A 26,718-nucleotide genomic window follows, 5' to 3' on the forward strand; every position below is an offset into this window, starting at 1 on the left:
CATCTTTCGCTCTCAGGCTCAACTTCTCTGTATTGCGACATCACCACAAAATGTAATCTGAAATTTTATTGAGGTGCATGAAGCATTACTAAAGATGCCTTAGTTCTTGCTTGCATCACACATTTGGGACACTTACCTGGAACAGCAACCGACAGGGTGCGTTGGCTAGTAGTGCTGGTGAAATATGCAATGGAGCCAGACGTGCCAGGCATTCCATGAATCTGACCTGTGGAATCTGGCTTTTTCTGAGTCACGCAAATTCCAGAGCTATGCAACCACATTTTTTCACGAATGTCTGTTTTTAATTTTGGAGACATTAGTGAAAATGTACACCTGTGTAAGTGCACCTTAGTGCAAATATGCATTTTCAAATAAACCCCATTCTCGTACAAGAAGTCCAGTTCCAACCAAGAGTAGATGACAGAACAAAAAACACCTGCCAGTCCATGGAACACAGACATAATGCATTCAACAGCACATTTTGCTTTTGCAATGCAATTCTGAATAATTCATATCAATAGGTGTTTCTACTGCAATTATTTTCATTCATAGTGACTTGATTGCACATAATTCATTAAAAATACAGCAACATCTTCTGAAATAATACAATGCATGTCAGGAAATTATTATGCATTACCTAAGAAATGGGCTTAGTTGTGCTTTGGGTCTACAATGCTCCCTTACTTTTCATAGACCTGATATTATTTTCAAACTTAGCACCCATTCATACCTTTATATGCAGCGATGAATAGATTTGGAAAATCGTAGATATTTATGATGACCCTAATTTCCAGAATCTAGCCAAGAGCATGACTGGTTTCTTCACAGAGTAGTTGCTAGATGCAGATAAATGCAAGAATCTGAGTATCCTGCTGATGGCGTATAGACTACAAGAAATGCAGCATAGCCCGACTGTTGCAAAGTTATCCCAGTAGCATAAATAATGAAAGTGGGCCCAAGGCTGGGTGCAATGCAAACTATAAATCATTGCAGAATGTTCCATAATAAATGTCTGCCTGCACATTTACTGTGTCCTTCTCTGTGACCTTTCATCTTCTGCCCCATTATGAAGTTCTACTTGGTGAAAATGATCTGGTAGTCATGCTCTTTTGAGAAATGTGGAGCTGCTGTGGACTTTTACCTACCGCAAAATTTGGGGGGGTGGGGGGATTCTAGGCAGGTTAAACTTCTGGAGGAATTATATAAGTTAGAAGTGAAGTTGCAGGTACTCTGGTAAGACTAGAAACATAACTTTTGCAGAAAGGGAGGCTAGGTAATGCTGTGGATGTGAGTATAAGGTCCACCTCCTGAACGTATCCTGAACCTTTATTTCATCTTCTCAAAGTGGTGTCAGGAGGGAGTAGCAGAAGTGAAGTACTTTCCCCACCAGTTTCTTTCTCACAATTCCCTTCCACCTTAAGAAGTCTCCTCCAACCTTAAAACTTTCATCCCATGCAGTGAAAAAGGACAAGGGTTAGGGTTACAATATTCATGGATTTTTACCCATGAATATTGTAATGGGAAGTTTCACAGATATCCAAACACTAGAGATGGGGGAGAGTTTTGTTCCATTTGAATTTTAATGCAAACTTCCTCTTATCAAATAAATTTTCCTTACATATATGTACTTACCTGCACATGTTCTACAAAACATGCATGTATGAGAAAGATCCTTTCAACGCTGGCATTAGGAAGCCTAAAGAGAGGAACACAAAACAATCCGCTCAAGACACACTTCAACCAACGGGAAATATTTATATCCATATCTAAAATACAAGCACTAACCCAACTATATAGCTTTTCCTGTGAGGGAGAAGGCAAACCTTGGTGAGCATTTGCAGAGTACCTGCACAGAATGATAACACCTGTGACACCTTCATGAGAACATGCATTGTTGGAATTTTAGCTGAGCTGTCATGCCGGTCAGCTCTGGAAGTAATGCACTGTCCAGTTGCCACTGGCCAGTAGGACATGCTTACTGGGACATGGATTACAAGGGGAGGATGGGGCAACTGGGTTTCCTAATACTCTTGGCCACTAACGAGATGAGTGTTGAGATCAGCAAGGGGAAGATGGCAAGGGCAAAAAGGTTAGCAATGGAGTGTTCAATGCACAGTCAACATGATAAGGAGGGCTAGTAGAAGGGCTCCATTGAGTGTAACAGAGAATCACTTTTCAAGAACTTGTACCTTGATTCTCTGAGCCATCCCACCATCGCTCCAAGGCCGTCCACCATATACCCGAAGAAACCCCAACACCAAGGAAACAAAAAGGAGGTTCAAGTGAATAATGCCACCACAATGAGTTTGTGGACGTTCTACCATAATCTTTAGCAATACCGGCAAGGAAAGGGTGCACCAAAATTGGGCATCCGTGTGAAGGTGGCCAACAATGATGCTGCATTCTCCTTTGCCAGGAAGCAGTCTCCTGATGGTGGCTTCTGGAGCAAACTGAGAACATGACTAGAGGGAACAAGCCTGTCACCCTCTCACAAATTCACTGAACTCACATCTCTGTTGTAATGAATAAAAGCTGCAACATGGCCAATTGATGACTAATGTCACTAATGTCTTCACAGCAGAATTCATCAACAGTTCAATCCCCATACAGAAAGATGGATGCTGCATCAGATAATAATTGTCAAATAGTGCATTGGGTTTCCAAAGTGGAGTGCAGAACCTTTAATCTGATGCACATTCATCCAAGGGGAAGCCCGCAATGAGACATACTTTCAAGTAAACATGTGTAGCACTGGACTGAATTTTTTGGTTGGTTGATTACCAAGTTATCAACAGTGGATGTTCTGGATTTATTTCTGAGAAGCACAATGTCATCAGAAACAAGCTAGCTCAGTTTAATGAATACCCAAATGCTTTTGCATGACACCTGCATTATAAATTTATTGAATAAACATATTTGCATACAAAGGAGAATAGAAAAGTAAATGCTGAGGAGTCAGAGAGCAGAGTGAAAAGAACAACTAGAGCTGATTGTTGCAAGCATTTGGCTAGAAAAACGTGATCACTGAAGCCCTGTCAATTTGCATTCTGCTGTCTGAATCTGCTGAGACACGAGATCACAGCAGTGTGTTTGAGTCGCTCCAGCCAATTCTGCCAGATGAAGGGGCCAGCTTGTGATTTTCCCCCAGTCAGGGGAAGCCCCCTGCTGCTAGGACAATGGCTACGGAGCCAACCCACCATCCTGAAAACAGTGACAGCATTGCTCAGCAGTGCTTCTGCTAGTAATGGAGGTCAGCAAGCATGATCCATGTGGAGGAAGGAAGCGAAATGGAAGTCAAGCTGCACTGGCTTCTTACAAGTGAAGAAAATGCACTTCCAGAAGACTAAAATGTTGGTTGTAGTGTGTTACATTGACATTGGGGAAATAATAATAATAATAATAATAATAATAATAATAATAATACTTTCATACAGAAATGATGATGATGATGATTAATGTATTTTGTATTCAATGTTGTAAGCCGCCCCGAGGCCTTGGCAAGGGGCGGCATAGAAATGTTTTAATAAATAAATAAATAAATAAATAAATAAAATGATGATATTCACCTTTGACTTTCTTCCTTTGCCCAGGAAAAAAAATGTCGTGCATATTTCAAGATTTTAACTCAGGCTGTATATCACAAGTTTTAGAATACTGGCATTTCTGAGATGGAATAATGGTAAAATCCAAAACACCCTCTTATTTTAGAAAGACAATCATGTCTTACTTCTACTCTGCAAGGTGTGTGTGGTGGGTGGGGGGGGGAGGAGATGAGGAAGGAAAGAAAATGTAAAATTGTAGCTCTGTTGCATCAGAGTTTATTCAGATGATGTCGGTCATGTGGGCAACAGCCCTCCATGTTTGCCCATAGCTTCTGGTAACCACAGGCAGGCAACTTTGCCATACAGAGGTTTTATCCAGCCATTATGGCTAGTAGCCACTGTTAGGCCTATCCATTATGGATATGCATATTTTTTGGAAGAAGAGAAACGTGGATCCAGATTACTAGAAGGAATTTCTGCATCCATATTTTGTGCCTGCCCACAAAGCCTAGCCTAGCTGGTGAAGCAGTCTGAGCTGGCAAGCTGTTCCCTGCCACTGCATCCACTTGCAACTCCAGTGACAGTTCTGGATCCAGGAGCACCCTCAGACAATGAACCTGTCCTTTGGGGGAATGCAACCCACTCTAGAACAGGTTGGATATCTCCAATGGACAGGTGACTCATCCACCAACAGCACCTCCATCTTGCCTGGATTGAACCTCCATTTGTGGGCCCTCATCTGCCTTTTTTTCAGCGAATTTCCTCCCACAGGGTGACCAAGGCAGTCTTCATACTTACTGCTATTGTTCTTCTACTAACAACACCTTCTAATGTTGTTCCTCTTCATCATCACATCTTCTCTTCACAGCCATTGTTTTCTGAGCCAGAGGAAGATCGAGGTGAACACATAGGTTGCATTGGTGAAGAGAAGCACCTTCAAGGGGGTTTGTCCCTGGACCTTGGTAGGATGTAGGGCTTGCTCGAAACCCTCTTGTGAGCCTGAGCGTTTCTCTCTTCTTCTCCTTTAAAGAATTTTGTCCTGGTGGACATTCCACAGACTTTGCCACATAAATGACCAGCTTCTCTTCCCACTCAGAAATGCCATCAAAAGATTTAAGCTTGGATTTTGCTTCAGGTTCAGAGGTTCAGCAACGATCAGCAGCTCACATGGGGCCTTTACTTCAAGCAGTGACTGTGGCACAGTCCCTTAATAATTGTCGTATGGCCTCTTGAGAACACTCACAAACTGAAAGCCATCTGAAAGTATGCATTAATCACTAATTTTAATAATGGGGGAGGGGTGCCTGCAGAAGTAAGATGAATGTGTTTGCTTGTTGCCATTTGTAACATTCCTGTTAAGAGGAGGTCGCATTCAACATATTAATGTGTTTGCCTCTCCTCTAATTTACGATTCCCTTCCCACTTTAATGAGATCTGCTCCTCAGCCCATAAAATAATTGTTATGGTAAACTGACTTTTTAAAATTAGCTACACACCAGTTGGTCCAGAAACCTATTCCTCTAGACTATTCATGCACAAAATACCTTTGTGGAAAGCCCTTTCCAAGTGTGTAATGTCTGGAGCAACTCCAGAAGTCTGACTGCTTGAGTCTCTCTGCATGACAATTGGTAGATCGGGCCTTCCTGTTCCTTTCCTCAGCCAAGCCATACCGTTAGAATGACTGAGATGCAGAAATACTCTTGCAGTTCTTCTTGACCTGACAAGGAGACTAATTTCAAATCCTAGTGCCAGTTCAGATTAAGATAACAAGCCTCATCCCAGAAATATCGTCTCCCACCGCCTCAGCCATTGTTTGTGCTGGCAAGAGCCTTTTGTGAGGAATGCCAAGGCAGAAGATGGGTCTCCTCATCTCCATGCGCACCATCACTGCTTCGGCATACTCACAAGTGACAGCATCACTACGGTTCCCATCTGACAGCTTCAGACTAGATTATTAGCTATCCTGACTGTTGTTGTTGTTAGTCGCCAAGTCATGTACGACCCATCGCGACCCCATGGACAACATCCCTCCAGGCCTTCCTGTCCTCCACCATCCCCCGGAGTCCACTCAAGCTCACACCCACTGCCCCAGTGACTCCATCCAGCCACCTCACCCTCTGCCGTCCCCTTCTTCTTTTGCCATCTATTGTTCCCAGCATTAGGCCCTTCTCTAGAGAGTCCTTCCTTCTCATTAGGTGGCCAAAGTATTGGAGTTTCATCTTCAGGATCTGGCCTTCTAAAGAGCAGTCAGTGTTGATCTCCTCTAGGACTGACCGGTTTGATCGCCTTGCGGTCCAAGGGACTCGCAGGAGTCTCCTCCAGCACCACAGTTCAAAGGCCTCAATCCTTTGGCGCTCATCCTGACTAATATCATCCAAACCAAGACCCTCTTGCAGGGAAGGAATAATATTCAGGCAGGGTGGATTTTGTATTCTCAGAACATCGTATCTGGAACGTACACGTTGTGAACTGGCCAAAAAGCTTCAGTTGTCTGGACAGAGGACAGTGTGAGCACTGTATGATTTCTAAGGTACTGCTAATCTGAAATAGCAGTTTGTGTGTGTACAAAACAAATGTGTGGGAGGGAGTGTCTTGGGTATTTGCAGAAAGCAAACAAGCAAGAAATTCTGATTACTAAGTGGTAGCACTGTATCATGAAACGCATATTTCATTTTGCATTCCATCATCAAAGTTTTTTTTTCTTTTATTCTGGTCATCTGAACCCTTCCTTCCAAGAATGGGTTGGAGAGAGTCCACATTAGCCGCATTCCATACAGGAAGCCTGGTGGCAAATTCCCTTAGGAAGAAAGAAGGAAGACTACCACATCCTCACAAACCATTCACCCTCCATGAATCCAGGTGTCAAGGTACACCTGCTATCCTGGGAGGGCTGGCTTTGCTCTGCCCCAGTACCAATATATTATCTACACCCAGTGCTTTTTTTGTAAAAAAAAAAAAAAAATGGTGCCAGAACTCACGTTTTGGGGTCACACTTTTACACAATGGTCGCCGCTGGCAGTAAGCACTTAGAGCACGACCACATGACCGATCCCAAGCCGAGTAGCGTCCCAAGCCGAGCAGCGCCCTCACAGTCAGTGCCGACAGAGAAGCAGCCCTCAGGCACTATGTTAATGATTTTTGCCGCCGACCTGCTACGCCCAACAGGGCGATTCACAATATCTTGGAAAAAATCCGTCAAAAAAAGGTGCCGGAACGTTGTTCTGGTGCGTTCTATGACAAAAAAAAGTCCTGTCTACACCTATGCAATATGAGTTGTGGGTCTCCTTGAAAGAGAATACGGATGACAAGCATTTTACATTTGAAAACTTGTCCTTCTGTTCAGCCTGCGGAGCTGGTACAGCATCCTTCTTTCCTTTCCTTACTGCCTTTCCTTCCTTTTCTCCAACAGTGCGAGGCTACATGTGTCCAGTCAGTAGACCCATCCAGCTCTAGGAGTCACTCCCAGGTAAGTGCGTATATGGGACTGCAATCCTTTATGACTGCAGTCATAAAGTGCCTATTGCCTTTATGAAAGATGCCCATAAACCTCCAAACTTGGATGCTTACACGCATACTACGTACGATGCAAGGCATGCCTGCCATTCTTTCCCCTCTCCATTTTTTCTAGGTGGTGCTTCCATGTATCTAGATTTAGGGCCAGTGAAGGGGTGGGAAGGAAGTTTACATTGCAGTTGGAAACAGCAAAACCTTACAGTCCTATTTGCTGCCCTCTCTACTTGGGCTCACCCTCTCCCCTCCGATGCCCAGTTGTGGCCTCAGGTGGCGTTAACCAGCACAGGTATTTCCGTACCAGCTGTGCAGAGGGAGGCAGGGGCCTTGCTCTCCAATTCCAAACACCAGCACTGACGGATCTCCTCTGGAAAACCCTGTGGTCTCCTGGACAATGTCAGGAGACCACAGGACTGTGATCTTGCTATTTTAAATATGTCAATGGTGTATGTCCAAATTATATCCCAGGAGACATCAGGCATATTACAGATCATGCTTCACTGAATGAATTACATGGTATTTCTGAGCAAAAGTCACTTGACCCTGTGCACGTTAATACCAGCCAAACTGATTTATAATCACTAGAAAATGAATTGTGTTCTGTTTGCTTGAGTGATGCAAAGAGGCAGCGATAATTTGATGAGAAACAATTAGGCTTTTCAAAATGCAGGTTTTTGTGTTTTTTTTCAATGGCATGACAATTGACACTTGAAACTAAAAGAAAAAGAGACCATCATGGATTCTGCCCAGGAATCTGCCACCTAAACAAACCAGCCAAGAAGTGACTCTCCCAAAGCTTTGCCAAATACACAGACTTGGTCCACATGCCTAAAATCAGTAGCTAAAGAAACATGGCAGACCTTCCTAGGGAAGGAATTTCATGGGCTCAGAGCCAACAAAAACAGCTCAGGATGACCCCCTGCTCTGACGGATATGCAGCTTTGAACCTTGAAGGAACCTTAAGCCAAAGTGTAGCATCTTCAGAGGTGAAGCCTATTTGGAAATAGTTAACACAGTCACTTTAACCCAGGAGTAATGCACTGAAAGGAATGAAACTTTGCACTCAACAGATTAGACTGAGTCATTGGGTATTTTACATATCAGTTTCATTCACAAAGATGGGAAGTTCTAACTGTTAAGGCGGGCAAATTAATAGCAATACTTTAGTGCCACTGGTCTGGAGATTGCAGGGTACAAGGTCGAGGGATTAAATCTGGAAAGCAATAGTGATGACTTTGTGTCATGATGCACCTGACATTAAAATGTGGCAGAGTAGAGCTGCTTTTAAGAACCCTGTGATACACCTGACAGGAGCTGAGAAGAACCTGGTTTAGGTAAAATCATCCCTATTGGGTGGAGGGCAAACAGTGTTGGACTGCCCAAATGTTGTCCAGACCAGAATGTTCAGGGTGACCTTGAGATGGAGAATGAAATCAGAGATGCCTTGAAGAAATGTGCTGCCGTGAGAACGGGAGGCTTCAACCAGCCACATGTTGACTGGTCAAATGTATATTCAAGTCTCAGGCAGGGATGTTAAAGTTCTCCTGCCCGTCACTGAGCTGGAAAAAGTGCAGAGCAGAGCAACTAAAATGAAGAGATGGAGAAACTCCCCTATGAGGAATGGCTACAAGAAATGGGATTGTTTGGCTCAGAGAAAAGGCAAATACAGGGAGACTTGATAGAGGTATTTAAAACCATGTTTGGGGTGTGACAAAGTGGGAATGGAGACATTGATCTCCCTCCGCCATAACACTAGGTTATTTGTAACCCACCCAAGGATCCTTGGAGCTCATGTGGCAGGCTAAAATCCAATAAATGAATGGAGCATGAGGGCATCCCATGAAGCTGACTGGGGGATATTCAGGACAGATAAAAGCAAGTAATAATAAGAGTTCTTCACACAGGACACGGATAAATGATGGGATCCACTGCCTTAGATAATAGTGGCAATCACTGATTCGGATTGCTTTAAAAGGGGATTGGGCAAAGTCTCGGAAGGGAAGGCTACCAGTGGCTACTAGCTTTACTAGTGTCAGGCCTAGCTTTGTAAAATGATAGACTTATCAATGGTGCTTCCTTCAGCAGGAATTAAGCCACTGCTCCATGTCAAAAACACTGAATGGTTGGGTGTCTGGAAATATTGCCCGCTAGAAATTTCTTCTTCCAGAGCACAGGAAGATCTGAATTAAAGCAGGTCTTTAAGGTTTCAGAACTGGAGGTTTGACATTTATATATATGCCTTTATATCCTGGAATTCTAAGCATACTCTGGTATCTGCCATACTTACTAGTGACCAATTCAGTCTTCCATCTTCATTTTGGAACAGGCTCTTAGCTATAGTCCTTATGGATCCTATCTCTGTTTTTGCACATCCCACCTGATGTAAAGTCCTGGAAAACTCAAAAGCTTGCACAATCTTTAATAGAATTTTGGATGGTACTGATTCAGGAAGAGGACATTAGGAAAATCACGCTCATTGATATGCTGAACTCCTCAAATCGTCTGACTATGTCCAATCACATTGCATATTTTCAGTTTTGTTCTTTTCACATTTTTCCAAATCCTTGCATGACTTGTGCATACCTTGAAAATTCCCCATTGATTGACTTTTGTGTGTGTGCATTTTTTAAATCTATCCATTTTTCATACACTTTTGCAAATGTACACAGATTGTCAAAGGCATTTTTCTGTCCATGAATGACATCAAAAGCTCAGACATGTACAGACTTTGCATGAATCACATCACACACTTGTAAATGTGTAGACATCAATTGCAGAATTTTTTGAATCTGGGAGGAGCAAATTAGGTACTTTCTAGTCAAAGATGAACTGCAACAAATTTCTTATACATCCTTAGTCCTAATAGTGAAGCCCTCCAAGTACAGATATTGGGTTTTAAAAGGAAAATGAGATTCAAATGTTTTGGGGTTTTTTTTTAACAAAAATATCCCCCACAGGCACAAAATATATTTGAATAATGATTCAACAGAACATCTGAAATGTTGCTTCTTTGAATTGTTTCAGCTTCAAAAGTGTTTTGCACATATCCAGTGTCAATCTTCTCTTTGAAAGGCTCAATGTCAAAATATTACAAAGAAGATAAAACCTGCCATGAAAGAAATCAAACAACCCATTGGGGGTGGGAAAAGCCATATCAAAAGAACCTCAGGCAAACTACACAAACAACCTCCTTGAAATAGAATTGTAAATCAAAACAATCCTAAAAAATAGCCTTGCAATGCAAAATCTCATTAATCAAAACCAGATGAAAGAAAATGCAAACATTCTAAGTGTCTGTGCACACAGTAGAAACTAGCCTGTTGTTTTTAGCCAACTAGCCAGCTAGCAATGCTTGAAATTTGGGGAGGAAGTGCAAGAAAAATTCCTCCAGGAATGGCAGCAGGCTGGTAATTTCAGCATTAGCTCTCCCTCATCCACTGGGTGAAATGCCATAGGCAGAAATACACTTGCTGGGATAAGATTCGTCAGTGCTTACGTTCTACTATTCCATCATAGGAACCATCATCCACTTAACTTCAGTGTTTTCCTTTGCTCTTCCGTGCTCCAGAAATGTACCTCTTCAGTTTGTCTCTTTTGTATGAAGTCAGCTCTTCCGTTTAATACGCTATTTCATCTATACTAAAGTAGGAATGATCATGCTTATTGTGCTGGCATTTTAAAGGCACCATTAATCTTCACAGTATTCTCCTCTTGCAGTGCCCATGGGTGTGATTCTGCTGCTAAGCCTAAGAGGGGAAGACTAAGCACTCTCGTCGCCCCATCCCACCGACCCTGCTCCTTAGCCATTTGTGAAAACAAGGGATGATGGTGCTGCCAATAAAATACATGGGTGAAAATAATGCACACAACGCACTCCCAGCAACTGAATGAACAAAGCACATTTGGTAGAGGAAGAAAAGAATGCTTTCTAAAGAAAAGATAAGTAAACCAGAAAGTAGTCGAGTTCTGTGGTTTTCGAATTATTTCTCAAAACGTAGGACAAGACACATGATCTAACCAATCTGAATAACCATGGTAAAAGAGTTGATTCTTTGAGTGCAATAAATCCAGTGATTATTAATTTCTTCTCCGCAGTCAGGCCTGTGCAACTTTTGACCATCCGAGACCCAGATATGGGCTGCCATGGTTGAAAATGCCATTTCTGTATGGGAAAAATGACATCTGCCCTGGTGGACTGCCATGAATCTGAGTTAATTCAGCAATGTGGGCCCATAGTTCATGTGGGGCTCTCTTGTTGTTGTTAGTTGCGAAGTTGTGTCCGACCCATCGCAACCCCACGGACAACATTCCTCCAGGCCTTCCTGTCCTCCACCATCCCCCGGAGTCCACTCAAGCTCACGGCAACTGCTTCAGTGACTCCATCTAACCATCTCATTCTCTGCTGTCCCCTTCTTCTTTTGCCATCAATTGTTCCCAGTATTAGACTCTTCTCCAGGGAGTCCTTCCTTCTCATTAGGTGGCCAAAGTATTTGACTTTCATCTTCAGGATCTGGCCTTCTAAAGAGCAGTCAGGGTTGATCTCCTCTAGGACTGACCGGTTTGATCGCCTTGTGGTCCAAGGGACTCGCAGGAATCTCCTCCAGCACCACAATTCAAAGGCCTCAATTCTTCCGTGCTCAGCCTTCCTTATGGTCCAACTTTCACAGCCATACATTGCAACTGGGAAAACCAGAGCCTGACTATACGCACTTTTGCTGGGAGGGTGATGTCTCTGCTTTTTAGTATACTATCTAGATTTGCCATAGCTTTCCTGTCCAGGAGTAAGCGTCTTTTAATTTCTTGGCTGCAGTCCCCATTTGCGGTGATCTTGCAGCCCAGGAAAGTAAAATCTGTCACTACCTCCATTTCTTCCCCATCTATTTGCCAGCAAGTGAGAGGACTGGATGCCATGATCTTAGTTTTCTTAATGTTGAGTTTCAAGCCAACTTTTGCACTCTTCTCCTTCACCCTCATCAAGAGGCTGTTTAGTTCCTCTTCACTTTCTGCCATGAGAGTGGTATCATCTGCATATCTGAGGTTGTTGATATTTCTCCCAGCAATCTTAATTCCAACTGGTGATTCATCTAGCCCCACCTTTCTCATGATGTGCTCTGCATATAAGTTAAATAGGCAGGGCGACGGTATATAGCCTTGCCGAACTCCTTTCTTAATTTTGAACTAATCAGTGGTTCCATGTCCAGTTCTTACTGTTACTTCTTGACCCGCATATAGGTTTCTCAAGAAACAAGATGGTCTGGTACTCCCATCTCTTTAAGAACTTGCCACAGTTTGTTGTGATCCACACAATCAAAGGCTTTAGCATAGTCAATGAAGCAGAAGTAGATGTTTTTCTGGAACTCCCTAGCTTTCTACATGATCCAGCGTATGTTGGCAATTTGATCTCTAGTTCCTCTCCCTCTTCGAAATCCTGCCTGTACTTCTGGTAGTTCTTGGTCCACATACTGCTGGAGCCTAGCTTGTAGGATTTTGAGCATAACTTTGCTAGCATGTGAAATGAGTGCAGTGGTGCGCCAGTTTGAGCATTCTTTGCCATTGCCCTTCTTTGGAATTGGAATGTAAACTGACCTTTTCCAATCTTGTGGCCATTGTTGACACCTTCCAGAGCCTGAGGGGCTCATCTTCTGGTGTCATATCTTTTATCTTTATGATTCTGTCCATGGGGTTTTCATGGCAAGGATACTGGAGTGGGTTGCCATTTCCTTCTCCAGTGGATCAGCTTTTGTCAGAGCTCTCTGCTGTGACCTGTCCATCTTGGGTGCCCTGCATGGCATAGCTCACAGCTTCATTGTGCTACACAAGCCCCTTTGTCATGGCAAGGCAGTGCTTGGGAGTTTTTTTTAACAAATGCAATACATATTGTAACGGCCCAGTTTCATGTGTGTGTACTCAAAAGAAAGTCCCTCTGAATACAAGAAGACATGTTCTAATTAGGTATGTTGAGGTTTGCAGCCTAAATGTAATAAATACAGACCTGGAATAGCTATAAACTTGCAAGTGGGGGAGGAACACCCCTCAAAAAACAAAAAAGCACAGCATTTTAAAAAAGATTTAGATTATTTTTTTAAAAAATGATATAGCAAATTTTAAAAATGGCTTTGCTGCTACAATGCAACCTGGAATTTTCCCCATATTAACTGCTTTTGACAATGATTAACATGAATTAAAGCAAATGCAAGGCCATTAGCAGGAAAAAATCCTAATCTCCCTCCCTTGCTCTCTTTAAGAGCTGAAATATTTATTTCTTTGAAGCACTTTCATGTCATCTCTCATCCAATACAGCCTGCAGAGCAGCTTATATATAATCTAGTAAACCGTCCATTCCTGCCTGGAGGGTTAGTGCAGACAAAGCACAACACCCAAGTAACAAGGTCTGAAGAGAAAGAAGCGGCTAGGCCTCCCCCGTCCCCAAGCTGGTGGAACGGTCCAGCTCTCACACTCATCTTGCCCATCCTTCTGCTAGAATGGATGCTGCTGGTGACATTTGCCAAAGAAAGCAGCTCCTGGAGCAAGGTCTTCAGTTGCATTGTTGGAACAGCCATGCACATTCCCTCATCTTTCTCCACGCAGCCTGATGGAAAGGCCGCTGATATTCTTCTCTCCTACAAAAATAATTAACTAAAAGAGAAATATATGAGTACGAGAAAGAAACAGCTAGGAGGACTGTCTTTGAAATAAAGCTAAGCATAATACAACTACAAAACCACCTTGATAAAGTACCACACAAACACACAAACACAATATGAGCTGCCACCAGGGAAACCCCTTAAGTCATAACAAGCTAGTATTACCCCAGCAAAAAATGAATTATATTAACAAGACTCATCCTAATGACTGTTGAAGGAGGTGTAACATCCCAGGAACATATTTACATATTTAGTGGCCATGTTGAAAGGTAATCAAGTACCGGGCAAGGATCCTGAGGTGTATAAAGCTCATTACAAGGTATGCAATCCCCCTGAATTCACTTAGTGTTTTGTTGCATTATTTAGAGAAACATAATATTCCTCGTGCACAATGTGAATGAATAAGCAGCCAATCTTGCTTTATTGATGGGAAAAAAACCTGTCCAGTAGTAACCATTAAGGCAGGTGCAGGAATCCTGGGGAAGCTGGAATGATGGTGACTGATCCTTGAGAATGATGACTGGAAATGATGGGGGTTAGAATCCAACAGCATATGGAGGCAACTGGTTCTCTTTACCTGTATGATGGGATGGCTTGACAAAGACTCGGGTCTTGAGTACTGGTTGAGGTTGGGTTGTCATGGCACCATGAGTTCTTGATAAAGCATGGGTTGTTTCTGAAATGATTATGGTGATTATGTTTCTGAAATGATTATGGGGTGATTATGTTTTCAGAGCCCATCCAGGCTTGCAAAACACAAACCATAAACAACCTACAGTTCTCAGGGCAGTAGCATAGCACGGGTTCCCTTGGTGGGCTGTTGGTGCTTACCAACACATTGCTTGTTCGCATAATGAGAGCCAGTGTGGTGTAGCGGTTAAGAGCGTGGGACTGGGACTCAGACGATCTGGGTTCGAGTCCCCGCTTGGCCATGGAGCCAACTGGGTGACTTTGGGCCAGTCACAGACTCTCAGCCCAACCTACCTCACAGGGTTGTTGTGGGGATAAGATGGAGGAGGAGAATGATGTAAGCTGCCTTGAGCCCTTTGTAGGAAAAAGGCAGGATATAAATCGAAATAAATAAATAAATAAATAAATAAATAAATAAATAATAACTGGGGTCAGACAGCCCACACCCAACCAGTTTTCCACCCGCGTGTATGGGTTATCATGTTGTCTGCACTTGAACAAAATGTGTAAATCGATTATACTGAGCAAACTGTCCATGCAGATAAATTGCACCCTTATTCAAATTGATGTGTTAGAACAAAATGGTAAACAATTTAGGGCCAAAGCTCCCTCTTAAAGGAGGATGCCAAAAGAACAATGGTCCTGAACCCCATGTGTGTATATTTACACTGTTATCAACAAATCACCGTTAAAAAAAGGGTGGGAGAAAAAAGAACACAACTGATGCTTTACAGTGTTTGGGCCGGTGTGTGGTATTTTTTTGATACAGACCAATTAAGTGAACTGAGTGCAGAGAAGTTTGAGGGAGATGCAACTTTGTTTTTAATAATGATGGGTGAGAATTTAAATCAGTTTGTTTTTTATGAAGTTAGAAAGTGAAACTGGCGGAGTTATCCATCCAGGGTTGAGTCTTGAATGTCTGGCTTTGCACCTCCAGGTATTCATCCATGTCTGTGATGCTTGATTAGGATTGTTACTCGTTGCTCGCTTAACAGATACATGGCAAGCTTGGTTTTCTCCATGGTGAGAATAGCAGCACCTCTTGGGTGAGAATATTTTTCTATAGATGGGATGGGAAGATCTTGAGAAAAGCAAAAGTGACAGATTAGTTCATCCTTAGAGTTGTAAGAAATTAACAAATGATTATTTCATTACATATTGGCAGTTCATAAGCCAGAAAAAAAAAAATCAGATAAACTAATTCAACAAAACATAAATGAGTCGTCTCTGAATTCCCATGTGTGGGATTTTATGGGATGCTGACAAGAGTTTTGATGAATGAGGCTGGTTACATTTCTTAGGGTAAAATCACACATTTCTAGGCTAAAACATCTGCATTCATGGGGGAAAGGATGGAAGGTCCATGATAACATGGAGTTGTTGTACGGGTAGTGAAAGAGCGTTACCGATTAAACCTCCCTGAACCACCGTTGATGATTTAATCTAATGTATTCTCTGAAGCAGATAATAAACAAAGTGATGCTGAACAGCATCAAGACAGTTTGGGGCGAATGAACAGGCAGTTGTGCCCTTTGCTTTCCTGATGATTCTGTTATGGGGATAAAACAAGCGCCTTTTTGCTGCCGTCTCCTGTCCCTTTCCATTTGCCTCTTGGGGGTGTAACACCACATGGTGGTCATAATTATGCATGATCCCCGTCAATGATGTAGATGCAGCCTGAAATAGAGGTTGGTGGTGGTGGTGTAGGATTGCAAGATGTAGCATGCAGAATCTCAGGCCTGGAACGTTCCCCTTTGAAAGCATTTCATACTTTTTAAAAGAATCCGACCTACAGAAAGTGGAATAAATGATGCTCCCCTAAAACTCAAATCCAGTGGTTGGCAAAATGTCAGGAAATACAATATTTCATGAAGCTGTGTTTAAGGACCATTAAGCAGAAAGGATGGTAAAGCAGTTCCTACATTAGTAAATAGCAATAGTACTTAATACAGAAAGTGCTCTGAAAAGGGGCGTGGGGGGAAAGGGGAATTGCTAACATTATCCTGCTAGCATGCACACAAAAGGTTAAAAAAAAACCTTGATACAAGTTAATGTTGGACAATATTTTAGAATACTACAGAAAGTTCATTTAGCTTGCATTTGCGCATGAAAGCCAAGTTACAATGGTATGCTACCACTTTCTGCAAATGTAGTTTATGAAGAGGTGAGAAATTCATTGCAGATCTTTTTAATCGGAATTTACTCATTTTTATTCTCTTGAAAATGAATGCTGACTTGAACGCAATCTGCAGTCTGCACATTTCTGAGCTTTCAATGTGATTCATGCGGCATAAAATGTCTACAATTTTACAATGAGCATGAAAATATGCATATTGAAAACAATAGAAAATATGCATGGATGTTGTTTAGTCAATGGAAGAAAATGCATAGATTTGAAAACTGTGCACAAATGATGTGTACATTTTACAAATACCCACAAAATATGCATAAAGTTTCTGGTGAGAGGAAAAGAAAGCTCACAATCCAAAATGAACAGGCCAGAATAAATGTCAAAGTCAACAATAATGAGCTTGATTTTTATTGACTTGCCCTTCATTACCCTTACGTGTTTAGCAGTAATCAAAGTTGAATCATTTCTGGAATGAACAGTTTAGAATTTACAAGAAAATGTCAACACAGACACACATCATACAAACCGCAGTGGCCAAATTCCACGTTATACCAGTTGAATATATAGGGCCAGAACAATTCGTAACCTGTGTGGAAGAAAGCTTAACAGGTTACCAGTTGCTTCACAGATGAGCAAAAGAGAAGATGAGGTATGGATCTCTAAACCTTTCTTCCACCAACCTATTTCATTTCCCTCCTGGCCCTCTGTTTGGCCCAGAAATCAAGGACACATCCTATCAAGGACAAATTCAAGAACATAAGAAAAACAAAATAATCGAGGCTGGCCTGGCCTGGCCCACTGAGTCCAGGACTCTATTCACATGGCAGCAAGCCAGCTGTCCACAGGATTCCTCAAGCAGCATGGGCCCTTGTATGGACTCAGTCCCAGCCTTTACTGACTTGACAAATCGTTCTGCATCAGGCCGTCTTACAGGAAACTGCATGCAACAATAAGCCAGCAGTGACTTTTCTGTTGCAACATATAACGGAGAGGGCAATTTGGATGCTTGTGAGGAGAAAATGGCAGTGGGAAAGAGGATGAGGCTGGAGGGCTTCTGCTATGGAGCAAGGGTCTCACAGGGCATCGTGTGCTGGCAGAGGGACAATTTGCAAACTCAATAGATACTGAAAGTTTCAGACTTTATCCGACTCTATACTATGCCTCCTTTAAGCAGCAGGTGTGCTGTCCTCGCAAATGATCTAGTTAGCATTCTTGAAAAGTAACTGCATGCCTAACAGCCTACACGGAGTCGATTTTTTAAGCCTTCCATTTTTGTTGAGTTATTTTGCTATTAGTGTTAAAAAATAAGATGAAATCCCTAAGAACCAGGTTACGGCTCCTGCTTTCCTATCAGCTTGCACAATTCAGCATGCTTCTGAGGGGGGGAAAGGGCCCTCTTGTCTCCCTGCTGAGAGGGCTTCTAGCAGTGACAGGAGTAAAGCTGGCAGACACAGCCAGTGCGAGCTCGCTGTTAATCACATCTTAATGCCTGGCTCTGGTTCATGTGATCCTAACAAGCATCTGAACGCTCCCTTGGGCTGATCTGCATGTTCCTCCAATGCCATGGGAGGAAAAGTGCCCTTTCCGTGCCTCGTTGTTGAATGCCTGTCAGGATGTAAGCTAAGGGCTTATTGAGAGATATATAGGATTTACTCAGCAGTGTCAAGAGTGCCAAGGGACTGGCCCCAACCATTGGCTGGAAATGAAGGCACTTTCCCCGAGCACTTATATAGGGCCAAGAGCAGATCCTATTGAAGTCCCTGGCGCAAGTCCCACTGCCTTTAATTGGATTTAGATCAAGTTCTTGGCATGTTACCATATTAAAGCTTGTCTCCGTTTCCCCCCTTAATGAACACAGTTCTTCTAAAAGCTGTTTTAAGATTCTCAGGGTTTAAGACTACCAACAAACAACATTTGGGAATTAACTAGAGTATTCATTTTTCAAGAAGAAAATATTCTCTTTCATCCTTTATTCAACATCCTCCTTGGGATGGATTGAAATACTACCTGTCACCATTTCCAGAAGGATTGCTGTGTGACTAGAATCTTACAAGATGCTACACTGTTATTACTCAGGAGTGATTCCTTTGTTTGTCCTGATCTCCGAGCATAGTAAAACCATTCCTGACCAAGGTGCAGGTATGCAAGAGGACATCCATCCTCAGCCATACTCCGAGCAGCATCGCCTCCTGGGGTAAATGTTGGCAAGGAAAGCACTTAAGACACCAGTCGCCTTCCTAATTGAGTGACTATTGTACCAATGGCCAACCAGGCATTCCCATTGTTATTTCGGCAAGTTTTGAGAGCTCGTGGCAGGGGCTGCCATCCCTGCCAGCCACCACATGTTGCAGGCTTTGACGGGGCACAGACAGATTAGGACTGTCACCTGATGGAACCATCCGTGCAAATTTGGCCTCTTGGCCACCCGTTCCCCATCCATGCATCAGGCACTTCAATTGCTGTCCTCCAGATACCATTCCAGTTTTGTGCACTGCACAGAAGTAATGGAGATAAAAGTAAATTGAATATTGGAGTTGCCAGTGAATTTTTCTTAAAGTGAAATTTTTGAAAGTCTTATACAGGGAAAATATCTGTAGGAAGGCAATGAGTAAAAGAAATTGCAAAGGAAATCAGAGTAAAGTTAGCAAACATTTACTTATTTATCTCTAAACTGCTGCAAAGTTATGCCTGAAGTGGAGTTCGAGGAGAATTTGGTGGGCATTGTCCAGTTGAAACCTATGTGGGATAATGTTCCACACATCTTTATTTTGTAGATAAACAAACTATTGCGCAATGCCTGAGTTAAAATTTGAAAAGAGACAGCATCTACCTTTTACAGCCACATTCACAAGCACCCGGAGAATGCCTACAACATCCAGCGACACCAGCAGGACATGGAGAAGCTGCCACCAGAAGGAGATGCGTGAAAAGGAGAACATGGGCAGGTCCGGTGTACCCATCCCATATTGACACCCGCAAATCAGAGAGCCAAGTTACAGTGCCTTTTTATTTCCACCCGCTACTACTTTATACTTACTTATTCGATTGATTTATACATGTATTAACTGCCTTTTGGTTCAAATCAGACCTCAGGGTGACTTTGAGTTAAAATGTAGCACAGTGTTAAAACTGTAATGGATCACCAACGACAGAATTGCGTTCAGGAGAGAATTTCAAAAATGAAGTGCTAACACAATACATTTAGAATTTTTGAGAGCTATGGGAGGGGGGAGTGTTAGCAGCCCACATTGTTGTTTAGTCACTAAGTCATGCCTGACCCATCACGACCCCATGGACAACCTTCCTCCAGGCTCTCCTGTCCTCCACCATCCCCTGGAGTCCACCCAAGCCCACACCCACTGCCCCAGTGACCCCATCCTGCCACCTCATCCTCTGCCGCCCCCTTCTCCTTTTGCCACCAATCGTTCCCAGCATCAGGGTCTTCTCCAGGGAGTCTTTCTTTCTCATTAGGTGGCCAAAGTAGCAGCCCACCTAGGAGCGAACAAAGAAGGATCCATGGTCATATCCTTTTGGGAGAGCTCCACCACCTGGGTACTTCTTCCTATGCTCCTAGCAACCTAAACTCATTTGGTGGTTGGACATGCGAAGCACAACATCATATGGGGGCAGGGGAAGAGTCTTTCAGATATACCATTCAAGGCTTTAAAGGTAAGCAACACTGCCTCAGATTATACCCAGAAAGGGAGTATTCACCCCTGCAGTTGCTACGAGGCTGGTTTCACATCCTCAAAAAAGCATGTGAGAGAAAGCAATCTTGCCACTACGTCTTGTGCCAGCTTCATTTGCTGAACAACCTTCAGGGGCAGACCCAGGTAGGGTGTGTTAATCTAAGTCTTCCTCTTTCAGGAAGCCTATTGCAGATGCTACACCATCTTCCAGTCTTGCAGAACAGACTTTACCCATAATCCCAAATTTACTTTTTTACTACCAAACAGTAGATTTTTCTGGGTTAACTATCAACCTGTTACCCCACATCCAATCCATCACTGTGTTTAGGAAATGGTTCAGGATTCCCATAGCTTCTTTAGCATCAGTTGCCGAAGAGAAATGAAACTGGGTGATTATCACAGTGCAGTGAAACAGAGCCTGGAAACCCTACAGCTTCTCCACTGCCATCAGTCTCTTCAGTTGCCGTGCCAAAGAAGGTTTCTTCTCGACCTTAGTGCCACCAAGTTCCTTCAGGATGCACCATAGTGATTGGTGGCTGCACGGTTAAGGAGCCTAATAAGGAAAGGTTCGGGCCTTAGGCCAAGAAGTCCCACAAGACAATCAGGAATTCAGAACATTTATTGCAAGAGCTGAATAACTGTAAATAACGTTGAGCTGGCAAAGCAGTAACAAGGATAACTGTTTAGATATTTATCCAGTCAAAGTCATCAAACACCCCTCACAAACTGACATAAGTACCGCAATAAGCAATGCATCCCTAGCCCATTTTATGCTTGTCTACTGTGGAGGAAAGAAAACGTGAACTGCTATATACAAAATAACTTTTCGGTTAGTTTTATTAGTTTTGGTAAGAACAAATTAACCATTGATATTAGCTATCTTTATTTTGCATTTAAGACTGGTGTTTAACTGTGGCATAAGATAATTTCCGCTTTTTTTCCTTTAAGGACTTTCCCCCCTATGTTGCATGCTATTTGTTTAAATTGTCTGTCATGCCTTAAGAAAAAAACGCCTACGAACGTTTGGATTAGGATTTGTTCGACGTGCAACTGAGATCTTTTTATTAACATTAGGAGTCACTCTGTTGGTTCGATTCAAGTGACGAACACTGGTACCTGCCAGGCATTGACCAACTAGGATAACAAACAGTTAAACAGCAAGGATTAGAGACTGAACCCTTTCATTTCCCCCAACTAGCCTACCAGGAGAATGCATGGTTACATCATGAAGGCACAACACATTAAATATTTTGTGGCTATGATCTAAAAACACTTGTGTTACTACAACATCAATGCAGATGAAGATCAACACAACCGCTGCCATTTGAGCAATACAAACTGTCTTAGGTATAGACACACACTTGGCCCAAAGAAAGTCATCATTAGATACCAGTACCGGGTGCAATGTTCTAAGAAGTTGTTCAGCACATGCTCCATCAAACCCGTCAGGCTCTTGGTACCTCCCATTCTCCTCCGTGGAGCTCTTGCAGTGAAATTTCTCAGAAAACCGGGCCCTTAGCAAATTATCCTTTACCTCGTTTTGATTAATATTACTTTCAAATGTGATTGCAGAGAATACTCAAACTTCCTTTCAGAAAAAAAATAAAAATAAAAAACACCCATCCAGCTGCTCTCACGGTTGATGTCCTCTTTTTCTCTCCTTCGCTTTGAAAACCAGAAGAACAACAAAAAGGTGATTAAATTTCAAAGCCCTTGCTTCAAGTGCATTTGTATTTCAGAACTGACAAATAGTGTTTGCTTCTTAGAGTAACAGCAAAACAAAAGCCCCCCCACCCTTGTATTCAGTTTTTAACACAAGTGTTTTGAGTTGCTTGGAACATTGTGTGTCAGACAGACTACCAACACAGAAACACCATCACTAAAAGAAATAAAATAAAATAAAAACCAACAGGAAGCAAATGAAACAAAGTAGGAAAAAAGCAACTGTGATACACAGAATTATGCTACAGTATTTTTTTAGGTGAAAGTTATAAGTACACAAAAGTTATTAATAATAATTGATCCTATTTACAAGTACTTGAACACTGATGGACTTTGCAAGTGTCCACTAACGTTGTTAATAGCACAGTAGGTTTAATGTTTTAATTTAGTTGTTTTGTTTCAGTAAAGATGTCAAGTATAGCAGTCCCAGCACAAGATCAATGGTAATAATAACACAATTTCCTAATTGAATATACTTTTTAAGGAATTGCAATCCTCTCTCTCTTGCTCGCTCGCTCTCTCCCTTCCTCTCTCTCTTTCATTCACACTTTCTCTCACTCTGACAATGTATCTTCTACTGTTCACAGCAGCAGTCCAGGGTCAAAAAAACAAAGGAAAATAAAGAAACCCCCACCTGTCACCCCAAATAAATTGGAAAAAAAAGGTTCAACCTGGGGAGATTCTCTGTAAGAGTTTGATTATGTCTATTTAACAAAACCACACAACTAGTAGAAATGCTCTTTTGTATTGTAGTTCCACGGAGCTACCACAAAGGTATGCATATCTCTGCTATGTGACGCATAGTTCTAGAGGTCTACTCAGTACATAAAGCTCTGACACAGACACACAGTATTAGCAAGTCTAACTAGGCTAAAGTCACTGCTCCAAGGAAGCCGTCCCTTATAGCTGCTTCTCCTTTGGACTCTCCACTGCTCCTGGTGCTTGTTTGTAAGACTTCAGGTTAGCCAAAGGAATGTCACTCATGTGATTGCCGGGGCTGAAATGGCCTTCGCCCGAACCAAACTCCTTTCGGTCACTGAACTGATTTCTGTTGCTGTCTTCTTTCCAGGTTCTTGTCAATGTATGTCCATTCACCAGTTTGTCTTTCTTAACCCACTCCTTCTGAGATGCAAAGGTGGAGAGTGGAGACTTGGGCTGCTGGTATGAGCCCAATGTGGGAGGCATCCAACAGTTGTCTGAGTGACCCAGGACCAGGCATTCTTGAGTGCACATCTCAGTTGCTTCTGCTAATCCTCGAGGCCCAAGGGGTCCATCTACCATGAACACAGGTGGTGCAACAGGAAGGAGTTGGGAGAAAGAGGGGTGGGAGTGGGGGAAAGAAAGACATAAAGTTAGATTTTTAAAAGCAATACGTCTTATGCATTTATACTAGGTTAGCATATACTTCTACAGGCAACTTGACATCAATCACTATTATCTTCATCATCATCATCATCTTCATCAGCAGCAGCAGCAATAGCAATAGCAATGCAATAAAAGCACACACATACACAATTCATATGAACTTCTTTTTTAAGCCAATCTAATTTATATTTAACACCGAAAGGCTACACTACACTCTGAGTAGTTGCAACAGTTTAATCACTTCTAAGATACAAGCTATGAAAATAATGCTGTCCCCAGAAACAACTGTCAAAATTGCATGCAGTATTTTGGTTTATTTGTTGATTTAATGTTTCTATATCATCCTTCAATAAACATGAATCTTATTCAGAGAAAATGCAAAGTTGCTTAAGTTCCCAGATGTTATGCAATCTCTTGGGAGAAGTCAAAAAACCTGGCTTAGTGTAATAAAAATAAGATGCAAATATCTTGTACGTAATTCTGTATAGGACTGATGGTGAAATGACAAAGTGCTGGTATGCTGAGTATTTGGTCTGAAGCTGAAAATATATATAATATATTTCCATTCAACTACTGAATGAGAAATTCCAAAGTCAAATCTCCAAAGTGAAAGTTTCCTTTGAACATCTAGAATTAGTTGTTGGCATCTCTTGGGTTTTTTTTCTCCAATGTTGGCGGGCTGTGAATATGAAAACTCAGTGTATTTCAGAGGTCAAATGTCAATCATGAATGCTGTGCCAGAAATGTGTATCACATTTTTGGACCATTTTCACTGGATTTGAAAGAAAGGAAATTGCCTCTGAAAAAGAAATTCAAACTTTCCAAAAAGTTATCATGGATTGGGCTCAGGGTTCTTGCACTTCTCTTATTTATGAAGGGATTGCAGAGTGTGAATAAGTCTCTCATTCTTCATTGTATAATCATCTCTCTGGTTGCATCTCATTTGCTTGGCTTCCAACACGCAATTAAAGCCTGGAGGAAGATGTCATGACTTAATGCCACCCTTTTGAAAGCACAGGTAGCCTGAAAAGTGGGAGAAAGTGAGAAAATGTGCAATAGAAAATGTGGGGTTTGGAGGGGATGAAAATGTGTGTCTGTGACCCCCAAATCCAAAACAACAGCCAAAGAAATTAAAAATACAATATTGAAGTATCCTGAGAATGTCTATGACAAACTGAACCTTCCTTCATGGGTAAGAAAATTTTTAGAAACTTGGAGTACAGATTTTGGCACTGTACCAGTTGTTTGTCTTCCTTGGAGTTGTATGCAACACCCCACACATGGCAATGAAGGGTATTAGATACATGTGCATCGAAGAGATTTCTCTGAGAAATCACCTCACACTTTTTCCCCTTCTTTTTTAAATATGCATATCTCCTCCAGAAATAGAAGGCTACTTGAGTGTCCTGATGTGGAGCCTGTATCACAGACAAGAAGCTACAGTTAGGACAGAATACGGGGAAACAGAATGGCTTCCCATAGGTGCAGGAGTCAGCCAAAGATGCATTTTATTCCCCTGTCTATTTGTTATTTATTTAAAACATTTGTATGCCACCCAATTGTACCACAGCACCTCTGGGCGGCTCATATTCACAAGATAAAAACACAATAAAAACCAATTACATCACATTAGAAATAGAATATCAATAAAATACAGGCAGAAATACAAAACAAAGGTCAAATTGCAATTATTAAAATATTTTTTTTGAAAAAGAAGGTCTTAGCCTGGTGCCAAGAAGAATGTAAAGAAGGCACCGGGTGAATCTCCTTTGGGAGCATTACCTGTCTGTTCAATCTGTATGCGAAACATCTCATAAGGAAGTCTGAATTAGTATCATAGGAAGGAATGAAAATTGGTGGAAGATACATGACTAATTTAAGTTATGCAGATGGTACCATTCTACCAGCAGAAAGCAATGAATTGAGATAACTCCTGACAAAAGTGAAAGGAGAAAGCACAGAAGCAGGAGTGCAGCTGAATATGAAGAAAACAAAAATGTGCAGAGAAGAATTATATAATTATACTTTTAATAATGAAGCGATTAATATTGTGACAGATTTCATATATCTTGGCTCAGTCATCAGTTCAAGGGAAGAAATCTGAAGAACAGTGAGACTTGGAAGGCAGTAATGAAGGAAGTAGAAAAGGTCATCAAGTGTAAGGATGTTTCACTGGAGATCAAGGTCAAGATCATCCACACTGTCGTATTCCCACTCACAATCTATGAGTGAATGCTGGACAGTGAAGAAAGATGAAGGAAGAAAGCCAGCATTTGAAACATGGTGCTAGAGGAAAACTTTGCAAATACCCTGGACTGACAGAAGACAAACAAGGGGGTCCAATATCAAATCAAGCCAGAACTTTCCCTGGAAGCAAAAATGACAAACCTGAGGCTGTCATACGTTGGAGAAGGCAAGATGCACTGGAGAAGATCATCTTGGGGAAGAAGGAAGACAACGTTTGAGATGGATTGGATCCAGCAAAGAAGCCAAAGCCTGGCACTTGGAAGACTTGAATGGAGCTGTCATGGACAGGAAATTCCTGAAGGATTTCATTCATGGGGTCACCACAGGTCAAAGATGAGTTGACAGCACATAAGAATAATGGCAATTTAACTTCCCAGTGGCTTAGCTGAAAGCCAAAAGCATTAGGCTAAGTTTTTAAACATCTAGCTACCGTGCTTCCCCGAAAATAAGACAGGGTCTTATATTAATCTTTGCTCCAAAAGATGCATTAGGACTTGTTCTCAGGTGATGTCTTTTCTTATGAAAGGCATAAGGTTCTTGCCCCAAGAGACCTCCAGGATTCCTTCCTTGTCCTTGACAGAATCACGCTTTCTTCTTGCACTCATCTCCTCTGGGGATCAAAATATTATTCCCTTTAAATCTACCATTAAATCAAGTGTTAACTGAAGATGTTTGGGACAGGAGTGGCAACACACGAGTGCATTAAGAACATCTGTTACAGCACACAGTGTATTGAATTATGAAACATGTCTATTAGTTATCAAGTGCACACATAATTTGTGCGTTGTGTCTGCACTCTGAAAGGTCATTCGGCAATGAGTCTTGAGTTTCTCTGTTTACATAGGTGTTTACCTCTCCAAAGGCGCCTGCTCAGGTATTTACAAATACTTAATTATAATTTATATTATCCTTTATTTTAAGTATTAATGTCAATATTAGTATTTATTTCTATTACATATTTATAAATTATATATTAATATTATTTTATAAAGCAATTCGTCCATCGTGTGTTGCAATGTAGATGTACTAAATGCATCTGTCTGGCTGACAATCTTAACTGGGGCTTATTTTTGGGGTAGGACTTATATTACAAGCACCCTGAAAAATCACGCTAGGGCTTATTTTCTGGTTGGGTCTTATTTTCAGGGAAATACGGAAGCTGAATTGCCTCATTCCCT

General features: G+C 41.9%; 1 protein-coding gene across 5 annotated transcripts in view; it reads right to left on the minus strand.

Annotated features, from left to right (window-relative positions):
• Positions 1-1,632: 1,632 nt before the first annotated feature.
• Positions 1,633-26,718, minus strand: part of PCDH9 (protocadherin 9) — an 802,518-nt gene continuing 777,432 nt past the window's right edge. For 2 of the 5 annotated variants that reach the window (XM_044437864.1, XM_044437863.1), the window contains one exon: positions 20,878-23,202. In XM_044437864.1, coding sequence (XP_044293799.1) covers positions 22,829-23,202 — 374 coding nt within the window. In that variant the 3' untranslated portion in view covers positions 20,878-22,828. Of the gene's footprint in view, positions 1,697-20,877; positions 23,203-26,718 lie in introns of those variants that run through there. The other 3 variants (XM_044437858.1, XM_044437859.1, XM_044437860.1) reach the window with 2 other exon arrangements.

This window comes from Varanus komodoensis, unplaced genomic scaffold, assembly GCF_004798865.1.
Source record: "Varanus komodoensis strain SLA01 unplaced genomic scaffold, ASM479886v1 scaffold31, whole genome shotgun sequence".
NCBI classification, from domain to species: Eukaryota; Metazoa; Chordata; class Lepidosauria; order Squamata; family Varanidae; genus Varanus; species Varanus komodoensis.